The sequence below is a fragment of the Oncorhynchus keta genome, chromosome 30 (assembly GCF_023373465.1).
Source record: "Oncorhynchus keta strain PuntledgeMale-10-30-2019 chromosome 30, Oket_V2, whole genome shotgun sequence".
Classification (NCBI taxonomy): Eukaryota; Metazoa; Chordata; class Actinopteri; order Salmoniformes; family Salmonidae; genus Oncorhynchus; species Oncorhynchus keta.
Genome location: NC_068450.1, coordinates 26,317,298 through 26,334,360, shown reverse-complemented (window position 1 = coordinate 26,334,360; position 17,063 = coordinate 26,317,298). Strand labels below are relative to the sequence as shown.

The 17,063-nt window shown below is 45.0% G+C and overlaps 1 protein-coding gene across 3 annotated transcripts in view; it reads left to right on the top strand.

Annotated features, from left to right (window-relative positions):
• LOC118363331 (protein FAM13B-like) overlaps positions 1-17,063 on the top strand; it is a 64,455-nt gene that overhangs the window by 18,464 nt on the left and 28,928 nt on the right. For all 3 annotated transcript variants that reach the window (XM_035744067.2, XM_035744066.2, XM_035744068.2), the window contains exons 4-6: positions 2,908-3,120; positions 3,327-3,504; positions 6,017-6,161. In XM_035744067.2, coding sequence (XP_035599960.1) covers positions 2,908-3,120; positions 3,327-3,504; positions 6,017-6,161 — 536 coding nt within the window. The remainder of the gene's footprint in view (positions 1-2,907; positions 3,121-3,326; positions 3,505-6,016; positions 6,162-17,063) is intronic.

Genomic DNA, 17,063 nt, shown 5'->3' with positions numbered 1-17,063 from the left:
ATCCCCACCGGCGACACTTCGACCTGTCGTTATTTAAACCGCTGTAATCAATCCCCACCGGCGACACTTGGACCTGTCGTTATTTCAGCTTCTGTAATCAATCCCCACCGGCGACACTTCGACCTGTCGTTATTTAAACCGCTGTAATCAATCCCCACCGGCGACACTTCGACCTGTCGTTATTTAAACCGCTGTAATCAATCCCCACCGGCGACACTTCGACCTGTCGTTATTTAAACCGCTGTAATCAATCCCCACCGGCGACACTTCGACCTGTCGTTATTTCAGCTTCTGTAATCAATCCCCACCGGCGACACTTCGACCTGTCGTTATTTCAGCTTCTGTAATCAATCCCCACCGGCGACACTTCGACCTGTCGTTATTTAAACCCCCACCGTGCCGACCTGTAATCAATCCCCACCGGCGACACTTCGACCTGTCGTTATTTCAGCTTCTGTAATCAATCCCCACCGGCGACACTTCGACCTGTCGTTATTTCAGCTTCTGTAATCAATCCCCACCGGTGACACTTCGACCTGTCGTTATTTCAGCTTCTGTAATCAATCCCCACCGGCGACACTTCGACCTGTTGTTATTTAAACCGCTGTAATCAATCCCCACTGGCGACACTTCTACTTGATTGACATAACCTGCACCCTATCATCTGTGTATTTATTATATAGGAAGAATCTGCTCATGTTCCATATAGCCTAGCCGAACTACTGGCTGAAAAATAAACATTTACAGTCATGACTGTCCTCCTTGCAACACGATAAACCAAACATGTAGTTGAGAGAGCTTCTCTTCTCACATGCTTCTTCCGTTGCATAGCTTTTATTTTACCAACCTCGACTCCTTTTAAACTATGAAAGATGGGCGTAGGGGAAAAAATGAGCTAGTCAAGCCAATGCAGGCATAATGCTGCAACTCTACAGGCATAAACATCCATTCAGTTCCTATTACCATGACTGGGATTCTCACTTCCTCCTATGCATTTCAACTTGTTTTATCTCCAGGTAGCTTATCAGTCAACTAAATTCCATTTGACATCAGGTGTAATACATCACACACACCTTTCATTCACCTGCCAGTCGCCATATTAATGATAATTGTGCAGTCCAGAAATGAATGTCTGTTTGCACTCACAACGGGATGCCATCACTGTAACGTAAGACCTCTGTGAGCATCAGGAGACCAGGCCAGTGAAATGCTGCTGGAGCCCTAGTGGGGTTTTATAGGCTGGGTATGGAGGGGAGGTGAGCAAGGGGTCTGCTGCTGGAGTCCCAGTGGGGTTTTATAGGCTGGGCAGGGAGGTGAGCAAGGAGCCTGCTGCTGGAGTCCCAGTGGGGTTTTATAGGCTGGGGGGTAAGGTGAGCAAGGAGCCTGCTGCTGGAGTCCCAGTGGGGTTTTATAGGCTGGGCAGGGAGGTGAGCAAGGAGACTGCTGCTGGAGTCCCAGTGTGGTTTTATAGGCTGGAAGGGGAGGTGAGCAAGGGGTCTGCTGCTGGAGTCCCAGTGTGGTTTTATAGGCTGGAAGGGGAGGTGAGCAAGGGGTCTGCTGCTGGAGTCCCAGTGGGGTTTTATAGGCTGGAATGGGAGGTGAGCAGGGGGTCTGCTACTGGAGTCCCAGTGGGGTTTTATAGGCTGGGCAGAGAGGTGAGCAGGGGGCCTGCTGCTAGAGTCCCAGTGGGGTTTTATAGGCTGGGTATGGAGGGGAGGTGAGCAAGGGGTCTGCTGCTTGAGTCCCAGTGGGGTTTTATAGGCTGGGCAGGGAGGTGAGCAAGGAGCCTGCTGCTGAAGTCCCAGTGGGGTTTTATAGGCTGGGAGGTAAGGTGAGCAAGGAGCCTGCTGCTGGAGTCCCAGTGGGGTTTTATAGGCTGGGAGGTAAGGTGAGCAAGGAGCCTGCTGCTGGAGTCCCAGTGGGGTTTTATAGGCTGGGAGGTAAGGTGAGCAGGGGGCCTGCTGCTGGAGTCCCAGTGGGGTTTTATAGGCTGGGAGGTAAGGTGAGCAAGGAGCCTGCTGCTGGAGTCCCAGTGGGGTTTTATAGGCTGGGTATGGAGGGGAGGTGAGCAAGGGGTCTGCTGCTGGAGTCCCAGTGGGGTTTTATAGGCTGGGCTGGGCGGGGAGGTGAGCAAGGGGTCTGCTGCTGGAGTCCCAGTGGGGTTTTATAGGCTGGGCAGGGAGGGGAGGTGAGCAAGGGGCCTGCTGCTGGAGTCCCAGTGGGGTTAGTTAGGCTGGGTATGGAGGGGAGGTGGGCAGGGGGCCTGGTCTGGGCCAGGTCACCTACCAGAGCGCTATCCCTTACAGTTACCACCCACTGTTTTCTTTAACCAGGCAGCTCACTATGAACAAAGCCTTGTGGCAGATCTCCTCATTCACTGTGGTGGAACAACCCAGAGTTGTGGAATGACATGACAGTGTAATGATTGCGTTCTTTGTTTCCTGGTTGTGGACTTCCTTGTGTACAGTACACACCCCCTGCTTCAATAGTGGTAATTGATTCAACGGACAGACCATGATGTCATCTGGCTGCTGCATCTGGAAACAGAGGAAGCCACTAACACAACCACCAACACTCACTGAAAGGGATTGTTGGTTAAAATAAAAGTCCTTCCTCCCCAACATTAATACGCTCTGTGATTGAGCTGGTAGTACATCTGCACAAATTGTAGTACCACTACAAATCTAGGAAATGGTGCAATTTCACACATTGGAGAAATGACAAGTTGAGAAGTTTATTTGTGTAATTAAATCACTGTGGGATCTGTTTGAAAAAGTAAAAAGCAAATTAATGCTGTATTCACAGTCCTCATTGAAATGGTCCATAGAGGATTCATTCATCAAGAACTGTTAAGCGGAGTGAGCCAGTGATTGACTACTATCCTCTGTGCCTCTGTGTTGCTCTCAGGGCGTCTGGATCTGGAGGGGCTGTTCCTGGTCAACGGTAATGCGGAGCGGGTGGAGTGGCTACGGCAGCGCTATGACTCTGGGGAGGAGGTGGACCTGGAGAAAGAGGCTGACCTGGCCTCGGCCGTCAGCCTGCTCCGTCTCTTCCTGCAGGAGCTCCCAGAACCCATCATCCCTGCAGGCATGCAGGCCCACATCCTGCAGCTCTACCAAGGTATGTTAATCTTAGTCCTCTTCATCATTCACCTCTCTACTGTCCCCTACCTCTTCATCCTCCTGTTGATGTTCTGTGGATCTGACCTGTACTCCCGATAAAGGTGATGCACATTATTCCTTCTCTAGTTTTCCACCTGCCCTCTCACCTTACTTTCTTCCTTTGGCAGCATCATCTATAAACCCTTGTTGTTGTGTGTTGTCCAGACTACAGCAGTGAGGAGGAGCTTGCCCGCAACATGAAGTACTTCCTCCAGCAGCTGCCTCAGGTCAACTACAGCCTGCTGCGCTTCCTGTGCCGCTTCCTGTCCAGCGTGGCCTCGCTCCAGGAGGAGAGCTGGAGCGTTGGAGCCCTCGCCGCCGTCTTCGGACCCGACGTCTTCCAGTACGACCAACAATAGTGACAGCACATCAACTAGCCATCCTAAATACCTCATACCTAAGGCCTGTAGTACTTGTTCATACCGGCATATCCATGGCTCTTTCACTTTGCTGCCACTTTTGCTCAGAAGTGGTTATAGAGCACAAATTATATTTAATTATAAACTGGGTGGTTCGAGCCCTGAATGCTGAATGCCGTGGTATGAGACCGTATGACGCAAGTATATTTTTACTGCTCTAATTATGTTTGTAACCAGTTTATAATGGGGGGCGGCAGGGTAGCCTAGTGGTTAGAGCGTTGGACTAGTAACCAAAAGGTTGCAAGTTCAAATCCCCGAGCTGACAAGGTACAAATCTGTCGTTCTTCCCCTGAACAGGCAGTTCACTGTTCCTAGGCCGTCATTGAAATTAAGAATTTGTTCTTAACTGACTTGCCTAGTTAAATAAAGGTCAAATAAAAAATAATGACAATAAGGCACCTCTGGGGTTTGTGGTATACAGTATGGCCAATATACCACGGCTAAGGTCTGTATCCAGGCACTGTGCGTGGCATTGAGCAAAAGAACAGCCCTTAGCCGTGGTATATTGACAATAACGTTCATTTACATTCTGAAATTAATAACCAAACCCAGATGACATGTGAGGAGTTGCTCTGCAAAATAATAAAATAATCTTCTAGACTCGAGATCATCTGTAGCCAATGTTCTGAAAACGGCCGTGTTCTGTTCACCCACGACTGCGTGGCCACGCACGCCTCCAACTCAATCAAGTTTGCGGACGACACAACAGTGGTAGGCTTGATTACCAACATTACCAACACTGCCTACAGGGAGGAGGTGAGGGCCCTCGGAGTGTGCTGTCAGGAAAATAACCTCACACTCAAAACTAAGGAGATGATTGGACTTCAGGAAACAGAGGGAGGGAACACCCCCCTATCCACATCGATGGAACAGTAGTGGAGAGGGTAGTAAGTTTTTAAGTTCCTCGGCGTACACATCACGGACAAACTGAATTGGTCCACCCACACAGACAGCATCGTGAAGAAGGCACAGCAGCGCCTCTTCAACCTCAGGAGGCTGAAGAAATTTGGCTTGTCACCAAAAGCACTCACAAACTTCTACAGATGCACGATCGAGAGCATCCTGGCGGGCTGTATCACCGCCTGGTACGGCAACTGCTCCGCCCACAACCGTAAGGCTCTCCAGAGGGTAGTAAGATCTGCACAACGCATCACTGGGGGCAAACTACCTGCCCTCCAGGACACCTACACCACCCAATGTTACAGGAGGGCCATAAAGATCATCAAGGACAACAACCACCCGAGCCACTGCCTGTTCACCCCGCTATCATCCAGAAGGCGAGGTCAGTACAGGTGCATCAAAGCTGGGACCAAGAGACTGAAAAACAGCTTCTATCTCAATGCCATCAGACTGTTAAACAGCCACCACTAACATTGAGTGGCTGCTGCCAACACACTGACTCAACTCCAGCCACTTTAATAATGGAAATTGATGGGAAATGATGTAAAATATATCACTAGCCACTTTAAACAATGCTACCTAATATAATGTTTACATACCCTACATTATTCATCTCATATGTATACGTATATACTGTACTCTATATCATCTACTGCATCTTTATGTAATACATGTATCACTAGCCACTTTAAACTATGCCACTTTGTTTACATACTCATCTCATATGTATATACTGTACTCGATACCATCTACTGTATCTTGCCTATGCCGCTCTGTACCATCACTCATTCATATATCTTTATGTACATATTCTTTATCCCCCTACACTTGTGTGTATAAGACAGTAGTTTTGGAATTGTTAGTTAGATTACTCGTTGGTTATTACTGCATTGTTGGAACTAGAAGCACAAGCATTTCGCTACACTCGCATTAACATCTGCTAACCATGTGTATGTGACAAATACAATTTGATTTGACTTCAGGGAGATAACAGCTGTTCTGTCAATGCCAGAATCTAATTATAATACCACTTGTCGTATATGTGTTTGAAATGCATATTTCAAAATCAAATGTTATTTGTCACATGCGCCGAATACAGCAGGTGTAGGCATTACCATGAAATGCTTAACTTACAAGCCCTCAACCAGCAATGCAGTTCAAGAAATGGAGTTAAGAAAATATTTACTAAATAAACTAATGTAAAAAATAAAAGTAACAATAACGAAGCTTTGTCATTGTGTACTTACTAACATGTATTTCTTAGTCATCCGACTTCACATCAGATGACTATCTGAAGTCAAACATAATGATGCAATAAGCTACTGTATTTTTGTACGGTGTGATGGTTGGGATAACAGCTGATCTGAGGTCATTTCCCCTCTGTTTTTGTACTGTAGTTTACACATGGACGTAGAAGTCCTTTCAGTTATGAAGGTTGATCACAGCTGATCTGAGGTCATTTCTTGCCTGTACTGTAGTTTAGACACTGTGTTTATGATAACGGCTGATCTGAGGTCATATTTTCTGTAACTCTAGTTTAGACACAGATGTGGAGGACCTGAAGGAGCAGGAGTCGGTGAGCCGCATCCTGGCGGAGCTGCTGGAGAATCAGGAGGAGTTCTTTGACTCAGAGGACGATGATGTTTCTACCACCAACGACTACAGTTCCATCAACGAACAGGTAAGGCCCTTCTTTCCGTTTTCCGCTCTAAATGTCTTCTATTCTGAGACTAATATTCAACCTCACTCACCCTATTGCATGGGTTAACGGCTAAAAGCTTGGAGGTAGGGAGCCTGTATGTCAAGGCATAATGGTCTTTGGTTGTTATTACCTAATTGGGTAACTCCCTTCTGCCCTGCATGTGTTGAGCTGAAAATATGTTCTGTTGTATTTCAGTAATGAGGAAGTAGAAGGGTTTAACGTTATTCCAGCCACTCTTGAGTCTGGCACTACCATGGAAAAGGAGAGATTATGAAACAGATTCTGGGATTACTGCAGTGTTGCTTTTGAAGGCAGTCTAAATGTTAAATATTTTTTCTTGGCCCCAAGCCAAAGACAACTTGAGAGAATAGAGAAAGTAAAGAGGTGTTGAGGAGTTCTGCATGCCTGTCTGCATGCCTGTCTGCATGCCTGTCTGCATGCCTGTCTGCATGCCTGTCTGCATGCCTGTCTGCATGCCTCTGTCTCTGTCTGCATGCCTGTCTGCATGCCTCTCTGCATGCCTCTCTGTCTCTGTCTGCATGCCTGTCTGCATGCCTCTCTGTCTCTGTCTGCATGCCTCTCTGTCTCTGTCTGCATGCCTCTCTGTCTCTTGTCTGCATGCCTCTCTGTCTCTTGTCTGCATGCCTCTCTGTCTCTGTCTGCATGCCTCTCTGTCTCTGTCTGCATGCCTCTCTGTCTCTGTCTGCATGCCTGTCTGCATGCCTCTGTCTGCATGCCTCTCTGTCTGCATGCCTCTCTGTCTGCATGCCTCTCTGTCTGCATGCCTCTCTGTCTGTCTGTCTGCATGCCTCTCTGTCTGCATGCCTCTCTGTCTGCATGCCTCTCTGTCTGCATGCCTGTCTGTCTGTCTGCATGCCTCTCTGTCTGCATGCCTCTCTGTCTGCATGCCTCTCTGTCTGCATGCCTCTCTGTCTGCATGCCTCTCTGTCTGCATGCCTCTCTGTCTGCATGCCTCTCTGTCTGCATGCCTCTCTGTCTGCATGCCTCTCTGTCTGTCTGTCTGTCTTTGTATAATAGGGATGGTTGCTCGAAGTAGCCAGCATTTAGTGGTAAAATGGGTGTTCAGGAGTTCCTCTCGGCCATGTCTCCCTAGCATCCACAGAACACACACACCTCAGTCTTCAGATCAGCGTTGAGGACAGTACCAGTCAAAAGTTTGGACACCTACTCATTCGAGTTTTTCATTTTCTTTTTACTATTTTCTACATTGTAGAATAATAGTGAAAACATCAAAACTATGAAATAACACATGGAATCATGTACAGTCGTGGCCAAAAATTGAGAATGACACATTAATTTTCACGAAGTTTGCTGCTTAGATCTTAGATATTTTTGTCAGGTGTTACTATGGAATACTGAAGTATAATTACAAGGCTTTTATTGACAATTAAATGAAGTTGATGCAAGAGTCAATATTTGCAGTTTTGACCCTTTTTCAAGACCTCTGCAATCCGCCCTGCCATGCTGTCAATTAACTTCTGGGCCACATCCTGACTAATGGCAGCCCATTCTTGCATAATCAATGCTTGGAGCTTGTCAGAATTTGTGGGTTTTTGTTTGTCCACTTGCCTCTTGAGGATTGACCACGAGTTCTCAATAGGATTAAGGTCTGGGGAGTTTCCTGACCATGGACCCAAAATATTGATGTTTTGTTCCCTGAGCCACTTAGTTATCACTTTTTTCCTTATGGCAAAGTGCTCCATTGTGCTGGAAAAGGCATTGTCACCAAACTGATCCTGGATGGTTGGGAGAAGTTGCATTCGGAGGATGTGTTGGTACCATTCTTTATTCATGGCTGTGTTCTTAGGAAAAATTGTGAGTGAGCCCAGTCCTTGGCTGAGAAGCAACCCCACACATGAATGGTCTCAGGATGCTTTACTGTTGGCATGACACAGGACTGATGGTAGCGCTCACCTTGTCTTCTCCGGACAAGCTTTTTTCCGGATGCCCCAAACAATCGGAAAGGGGATTCATCAGAGAAAATGACTTTACCCCAGTCCTCAACAGTCCAATCCCTGTACCTTTTTGCAGAATATCAGTCTGTCCCTGATGTTTTTCCTGGAGAGAAGTGGCTTCTTTGCTGCCCTTCTTGACACCAGGCCATCCTCCAAAAGTCTTTGCCTCACTGTGCATGCCGACGCACTCGCACCTGCCTGCTGCCATTCCTGAGCAAGCTCTGTACTGGTGGTGCCCCGATCCCACAGCTGAATCAACTTTGGGAGACGGTCCTGGCACTTGCTGGACTTTCTTGGACGCCCTGAAGCCTTCTTCACAATTTAACCACTGTCCTTGAAGTTCTTGATGATCCGATAAATGGTTGATTTAGGTGCAATCTTACTGGCAGCAATATCCTTGTCTGTGAAGCACTTTTTGTGCAAAGCAATGATGACGGCACGTGTTTTCTTGCAGGTAACCATGGTTGACAGAGGAAGAACAATGATTCCAAGCACCACCCTCCTTTTGAAGCTTCCAGTCTGTTATTTGAACTCAATCAGCATGACAGAGGGATCTCCAGCCTTGTCCTCGTCAACATTCACACCTGTATTAACGAGAGAATCATTGACATGTCAGCTGGTCTTTTTGTGGCAGGGCTGAAATGCAGTAGAAATGTTTTTTGGGGATTCAGTTCATTTGCATGGCAAAGAGGAACTTTGCAATTAATTGCAGTTGATCTGATCATTCTTCATAACATTCTGGAGTATATTCAAATTGCCATCATACAAACTGAGGCAGCAGACTTTGTGAAAATGTATATTGTGTCATTCTCTAAACTTTTGGCCACGACTGTAGTAACCAAAAAAAAGTGTTAAACAAATCAAAAAATATATCTTATATTTGAGGTTCTTCAAAATAGCCTCCTTTTTGCTTTGTTGACAGCTTTGCACACTCTTAATCAGCTTCATGAGGTAGTCACCTGGAATGCATTTCAATTAATAGGTGTGTCTTAAGTTCATTTGTGGAATTTCTTTCCTTAATGTGTTTGAGCCAGTCAGTTGTGTTGTGACAAGGTAGGTGTGGTATACAGGAGACGGCCCTATTTGGTAAAAGACCAAGTCCATATTATGGCAAGAACAGCTCAAATGAGCAAATAGAAATGACAGTCCATCATGTCTTTAAGACATGAAGGTCAGTCAGTTCTGAAAATGTCAAGAACTTTGAAAGTTTCTTCAAGTGCAGCCGCAAAAACCATCAAGTGCTGTGGTGAAACTGGCTCTCATGAGGACCGCCACAGGAAAGGAAGACCCAGAGTTACCTCTGCTGCAGGGGATAAGTTCATTGGAGTTACCAGCCTCAGAAATTGCAGCCCAAATAAATGCTTCACAGAGTAACAAGACACATCTCAACATCAACTATTCAGAGGAGACTGCATAAGTCAGGCCTTCGTGGTTGAATTGCTGCAAAGAAACCACTACTAAAGGACACCAATAAGAAGAAGAGACTTGCTTGGACCAAGAAACACGAGCAGTGGACATTATACCGATGGAAATCTGGACGATAGTCTGAGTCCAAATTTGATTATTTTGGTTTCAACCGCCGTGTCTTTGAGACGTGGAGTAGGTGAACGGATCATCTCTGCATGTGCGGTTCCCACCGTGAAGCATGAAGGTGTGATGGTGTCGGGGTGCTTTGCTGGTGACACTGTCAGTGATTGATTTTTATTTAAAAAAATAATAATTTAAAATTGAATTCAAGGCACACTTAACCAGCATGGCTACCACAGCATTCTGCAGCGATATGCCAACCCATCTGGTTTGGGCTTAGTGGTCCTATCATTTTGTTTTTCAATAACTCCAGGTTGTGTAAGGGCAATTTGACTGAGGAGGAGAGTGATGGAGTGTTGCATCAGATGACCTGGCCTCCACAATCACCTGACCTCAATCCAATTGAGATGGTTTTGGATGAGTTGGACCACAGAGTGAAGGAAAAGCAGCCAACAAGTGCTCAGCATATGTGGGAACTCCCAACACTGAAAAAGCATTCCAGGTGAAGCTGGTTGAGAGAACGCCAGGCAAAGGGTGGCTACTTTGAAGAATATAAAATATATTTCTTTAACAACTCTTTTTTTTGGTTACTACATGATTCCATGTGTTTCTTTTTTATGTCTTTGCTATTATTCTACAATGTAGAAAATGGCATGAAAACAATAACAAAAAAATGCTTTTGACTGGTACTGTATATGTGCCGCTAAATCTTGATCTAATCCTCGGCAACAGCAACATATTTGCATTTGAGGCAGACGCTCTCTTACACAGGAAGCTGACAATGATAAGCAACAAAGTCCTTCCATGTGACTCTCCTTTCTCCCCCCTGTATTGTGACTGAGTAGCCAGGATTAGGCTGTTCAGAAATGGCCCTCTGTTCTCTGAAGGAAAATGTTTAACTGCTGTGCTTACAAAACCATGGTGATGTAACGGTGGAACTGACACCTGCGGCCGTCTCCGGGGACATATCAGTTTCCTAATGGACCTTAAGGAGTATTAAGACCGTCTATCCAGGCCAGGCTAACTCACACAGCACAGGCAGACAGTAGTGCTTATTCCATCCTGTCTGGCCAGAGACCATGGGTTGGAGTGGGAGGTGCTGCCTTTAGTTTCACTGCATTTCAGCCTTGGGGCTGGACTGAGCTAGTCCTGCCTGGGCTAGTCCTGCCTGGGCTAGTCATGGCCGACAACAATGAGACAGCCTATATGAAGGAGGTCAGAGAACTGGCAGTGTGGTGCCAGGACAGCAACCTCTCCCTCAATGTGAGCAAGACAAAGGAGCTGGTCGTGGACTACAGGAAAAGGTGGGCCAAACATGCCCCCATTAACATCAACAGGGCTGTAGTGGAGTGGGTCGAGCTTTTCAAGTTCCTTGGTGTCCACATCACCAACAAACTATCATGGTCCAAACACACCAAGACAGTCGTGAAGAGGGCACGACAAAACATTTTCCCCCTCGGGAGACTGAAAAGATTTGGCAATTGTCCCTAGATCCTCAAAGTTCTACAGCTGCACCATTGGAGCATCCTGACCGGTTGCATCACCGCCTGGTATGGCAACTGCTCGGCATCTGACCGTAAGGCACTACAGAGGGTAGTGTGTACAGCCCAGTACATCACTGGGGCCAAGCTTCCTGTCATCCAGGACCTATATAATTGGCAATGTCAGTGGAAAACCCATAAAATTCAGAGACTCCAGTCACCCAAGTCATAGACTGTTTTCTCTGCTACCACACGGTAAGTGATACCGGAGTGCCAAGTCTAGGACCAAAAGGCTCCTTTAACAGCTTCTACCCCCAAGCCATAAGAATGCTGAACAATTAATCAAATGACTGCTGAACTATTTACATTGAAACCCCCCCCCCCTCCATTTGTTTTGTACACTGCTGCTACTCGCTGTTTATCTATGCATAGTCCCTTCAGCCCTACCTACATGTACAAATTACCCCCTGTATATAGCCTCAATATTGTTATTTGATTGTTACTTTTTATTTTTTACTTTAGTTTATTTGGTCAATATTTTCTTAAATCTTCATAAACTGCACTGTTGGGGCAAGTGTAGCATTTTCACGGTCTACACTTGTTGTATTTGGAGCATGTGACAGAGTTTGATTTGATCTAGGATCAGTTTTGTCTTTTAGATTATAATGAATAAGATTAGGTACAGATCCTAGATTAGCACTTCTACTCTGAAATGCTTTGTGGTGCTACAGGAAAAGGAGTACCGAGCACATCCCCATTCTCATCGACGGGGCTGTAGTGGAGCAGGTTGAGAGCTTCAAGTTCCTTTGAGTCCACAACAACAAACTAGAATGGTCCAAACACACCAAGACAGTTGATTCCCCCTCAGGAAACTAACTATAAAAAGATTTGGCATGGGTCCTGAGATCCTCAAAAGGTTCTACAGCTGAAACATCGAGAGCATCACTGCCTGGTACGGCAATTGCTCGGCCTCCGACTGCAAGGCACTTCATAGGGTAGTGCTTACGGCCCAGTACATCACTGGGGCAAAGCTGCCTACCATCCAGGACCTCTACACCAGGCGGTGTCAGAGGAAGGCCCTGAAAATTGTCAGACCCCAGCCAGCCAGCCCAGTCATAAACTTGTCTCTACTACCGCATGGCAAGCGGTACCGGAGTGCCAAGTCTAGGACAAAAAGGCTTCTCAACAGTTTTTACCCCCAAGCCATAAGACTCCTGAACAGGTAACCAAATGGTTACCCGGACTATTTGCATTGTGTGCCCCCCCCAACCCCTCTTACGCTGCTGCTACCCTCTGTTTATCTTATATGTATAGTCACTTTAACCATACCCACATCAATAAGCCTGACTAACCGGTGTCTGTATATAGCCTTGCTACTCTTATTTTCAAATGTCTTTTTACTGTTTTATTTCTTCTCACACACACACACACACTTTTTTTCCTCCACTATTGGTTAAAGCCTGTAAGTAAACATTTCACTGTAAGGTCTACTACACCTGTTGTATTTGCCGCACATGACAAATCAACTTTGATTTGATAGGGCCCTCCTCCTCAACACTCCCATATGGGCTCTCTGGGGGGCATAAAATGCACTTTTTGGTCCTTCAGCCACTGGCAAGTGGATTTAATAATCTACCAGCTCCACAAAACGATGAGCATGCTTTGTAATGTTTCTTAAACATTGTGGTATATTTTATGACCTGAGTCTTTTAATCACAGATGAGCCAAACATGTTCACCTGCCCCTTTAAGGATGGGAGGTTACCACATAAACACGACTCGTCATGTTTGTGCCTCAGATTGAGTCTGACAAGTAGAGGCGTTGTCTTCACTTCCCTAGCAGTTGAAACTCATAGGAAAACCTAGCTTGTGAACAAAACAATGTAAATAGCCAAGAAACATAAGGACAAAATCTCACTTCAGTAGACTTTTTTTGTTTCAAGTAAATTAGACCAACTTTTATGTCTGTCACCAGCTAGGCAGTCTTGCAGCGCAAGGTGGAATAGGCTATATAGGATTCATAGTTCTTTGTGCGATTTTAATTTACCTGCTATGAAACAAAACGGCATAAATACTTTGAAAACATCTACTGCAGAATTTATTTTACTATAAATGTCGTCATGCTTCATTATTATTATTATTATTATTATTATTATTATGAAAAGCTCGCACTGTGGAGCCCTGACCACCTGCCAACGTGGCTGGTAAAATGTCTCTGGCTGGCATTTTAATTTTAGGCCCTGGCTCCTGATCTCTGACTGCACTCCTCCTCCTCAACTCCCTTATGAGCTCTCTCTCTCTGACTGCACTCCTCCTCCTCAACTCCCTTATGAGCTCTCTCTCTCTGACTGCACTCCTCCTCCTCAACTCTCTTATGAGCTCTCTCTCTCTGACTGCACTCCTCCTCCTCAACACGCCCTTATGGCCTCACTCATGAATGTTCTATTTATCAGGCTGAGCTTTCAGTGGTCAGAGCTGTGATGTCCTGAAGCAGGCCACATACACCAGGGTTTCCGTTAGAAAAATGTGGTGCCAGACAACGTGACCGGGAAGATTTTTACTTTACTGGCAATTTGATACATTTTACGGACCCATATGCATTGGGTGCATAACCCATTAGGGCATCTACCCACGGTGCTCAGAATGACCGAAACCACATTTAGGTTACGGTAATACATCTTAAAAGAACGTGTAACTCGTGATGAAGCAGCCAGTAAAACCACATTTTCAAACATTTGCCAAAATGCAATTAGTGAGAGAACACCATTCAAAACATCGCACCTGATAGAGGTTCCATATGCGACAGAGATGAGAATGTTAGAAACTTAGAGGGAATTTAAAGATGCAACAACTAGGATGGGTTGCTAATATTACATGGCCTTTGGCTTCTGGACAAATGGAAAAAAACGTATATTTGAAAACTAATAGAACAGGAGAGAAATGGCATAGTGCTGGGTCCAATAGGGAAGTAAATGGAAATGCATGTATAAAAGCATGTTTTACTCCAGCAGCAACAGCTGAGGAGCTGCAGGAGAAGTCCAGCTCAAAATAGGCTCTATATGCTGTGTGCGCATGATAGTTGTGTTGTGAAAAAAAAGATGCATGATGACCAATGAAAATACACACAGGCCAATTTAATTCCACTAAATTGTCAAATGAACCATTCCATCAATGAATAAAAAGTATTATTTATCAATGGGATTTTTTTTTTCCCGGTAATTTTGGCCGCCAACAGTTTTTGATTTATTTGCTTTTCATAATTTTTAGGGGGGCAAAATCCGTCAATTGCCGGTTAATGGAAACCCTGACACACATACTCACACACACAGAGAAATCAAGGTTATGCCCTCTTTAGTTCCTCACATTCTTGTCTCTGACCACTGACCCACACTGAGCCCTCTATCTGAAACGTCATCCATTAGCTAGCATGTTGGGTCTGGAACTTTCCACTGACTCTGAGGGCCTATTCTGTTTCTCTGATGGTGTGGGATACAGAGTCAGCTTGTGGCTGGTTCACTGTGTTTGACTTGGACTCGTGGTGACAGTCTGGGATATTGGCTATCACGTTCACTAGTCAGAAACTAGGGGTGTAATGGTTCACCAAACCCACTGTTCGGTATGTATTGTGGTTTTGGGTGATATTTCGGTACAGCATGAAAATGAAATGCCAACAGTTACTTTTTTGTTTATGAAAATCCAAGGTGTTGGTATTCCTAATTCCATATACAGTGGGGAGAACAAGTATTTGATACACTGCCGATGTTGCAGGTTTTCCTACTTACAAAGCATGTAGAGGTCTGTAATTTTTATCATAGGTACACTTCAACTGTGAGAGACAGAATCTAAAACAAAAATCCAGAAAATCACGTATGATTTTTAAGTAATTCATTTGCATTTTATTGCATGATATAAGTATTTGATTCATCAGAAAAGCCGAACTTAATATTTGGTACAGATACCTTTTTGTTTCTTGCATGAGTATAGATGTGTAGATTGTTGACAATAAAAATTAATTGAATCCCACTTTGTAACATAATTAAATGTGGAAAAAGTCGAGGGGTGTGAGTACTTTCTGAAGGCACTGTAAAGGGGTGTGTCATTTCCCAGTCCGGGGTAATGTGATATGACTGTCACTGTAAAGTAGCTCTCTGTAGCCCTGGAGGTCCATCCATTGGTAATAAGCGCAACACAGGGTGCATTGGCCAATTCGTTGGCAACTTCAGCTTTACCTTGCTTATATAGAGCAGGTACTGCCGGTTTGCTGAAATGGGCAAGAGGGTGAAGTTTGTAACGAGGTACATTACATTGTACAAGATGTTCCATAAAGATCTAAAGATACTATAGATCACACCATTTACCACCTTAGCTACAAATTGTTCCACGCACCATGTTTAATCTCATTGCAAGGAGAGAGGTTACCCCACTGAGTCTGTCTAACTGAGATTGGGAGTGACTAATAGATATTCAGTTTGCATCTGTGGCTGTGTTTACAAAGGCGGTACAATTCTGATATTTTGCCAATAATTGGTTGACTGCAGTCTAAAAGACAGAGCATTCCCCTACTATTCTGAGATATCTCAGAAACCATACTCTGTGTCTCGACATCTCTCCCCCTCCCTACCTCCGTGCCAACTGTGATCTGCTGCCGTGTCACAGCTGCATTGCCAAGGTAACAGCTATCTGACACCTCTGATTGGATTTCAGGTTCCTTCTCCCTCATCGTGTATGCAGATGGTTATGACTCATGCTTGTGTTTTCATGGCAGCGGTGTCTAGCCGCTGGCTGTAGTGAAGCAGCAGAAAAACAAACCGGGCCCAGAGGGGCGAGAATTCTCACTGTTCCACCTGATTAAACCCGTTTATCCACCTCAACAAAGACCAGAACATTGCGCATTTAAATATGCTGACGGGGGAGACAACAAAAGAGATCTTAATAGAGAAAGAGCTCAAACACCTAAAAAGGTCTCTAGTGGATGGATGGGGAGTCAAAGTAACCTTCACATTTTACAACACCAGGTCCTGATGGCACTGACAGCTGGAAATGCCCACTACAGAGAGACCATTCAACATTCCCTGTCATTGGGGGAATGCAGTTCATAAACTGCCCGGTGTGGACACTGAGAATTATACATTGAGAATGACCTAAAACAATTTCCCGTCAAAATCAAATGTATAAATTCTTAATTTTGCTAAATTTCTGTTGATTGTTTTCTCAAAATATGGACATGTAATTTTTCATCCAAAATATTAAGTGATGGGGAAGTCAGTGGCGTCATCTATCTGCTAAATGAGTAAGGAGGAAGTAATGCGTTCATATTATGTAACAGTATCAGCTGATTTAAGGGCGAGGACCATTGATTTTTATCAATATTTTAATTTCCAATAGTTTGTCAATGGGAGTGGAATGTTGACGGTCATCAGGGATGACGTGACCATATCCATAAAATGTTCATCCACTTTCACAGACAAAAATACTGCGTTCAAAACAACTGGCAACTCGGTGGGGGGGGGGGACTAACTCCGACAGGGTCAATTATTTTTGAACAGTCATCCAGCTTTCCATGTCAGAAACGCAGACATCTTTCTAGACCTCAGACTTTCTGACCTGAAGATCACTGGTTTTTTTCCCCTCCGAGTTACCAGTTGTCTTGAAGGCACCAAAAGTTCTGATGAGTTGAACTTTTGATGGGCTGATGGATATGTAACAATTTGTTTAGCCAATTTACCCACACATTCAAGCATTTAAAACGCCACACAGACCACGGACCAGAATGTATCAATTCTCCACGGATCAGTCTGGCCAGGCCTTGCCCTTTAATTTGATTGGTCAAAATACCAATTATTGGCAAAATATCTGAATTTTACTGTCTGTGTAAACACAGACATAGATGCAAAGACA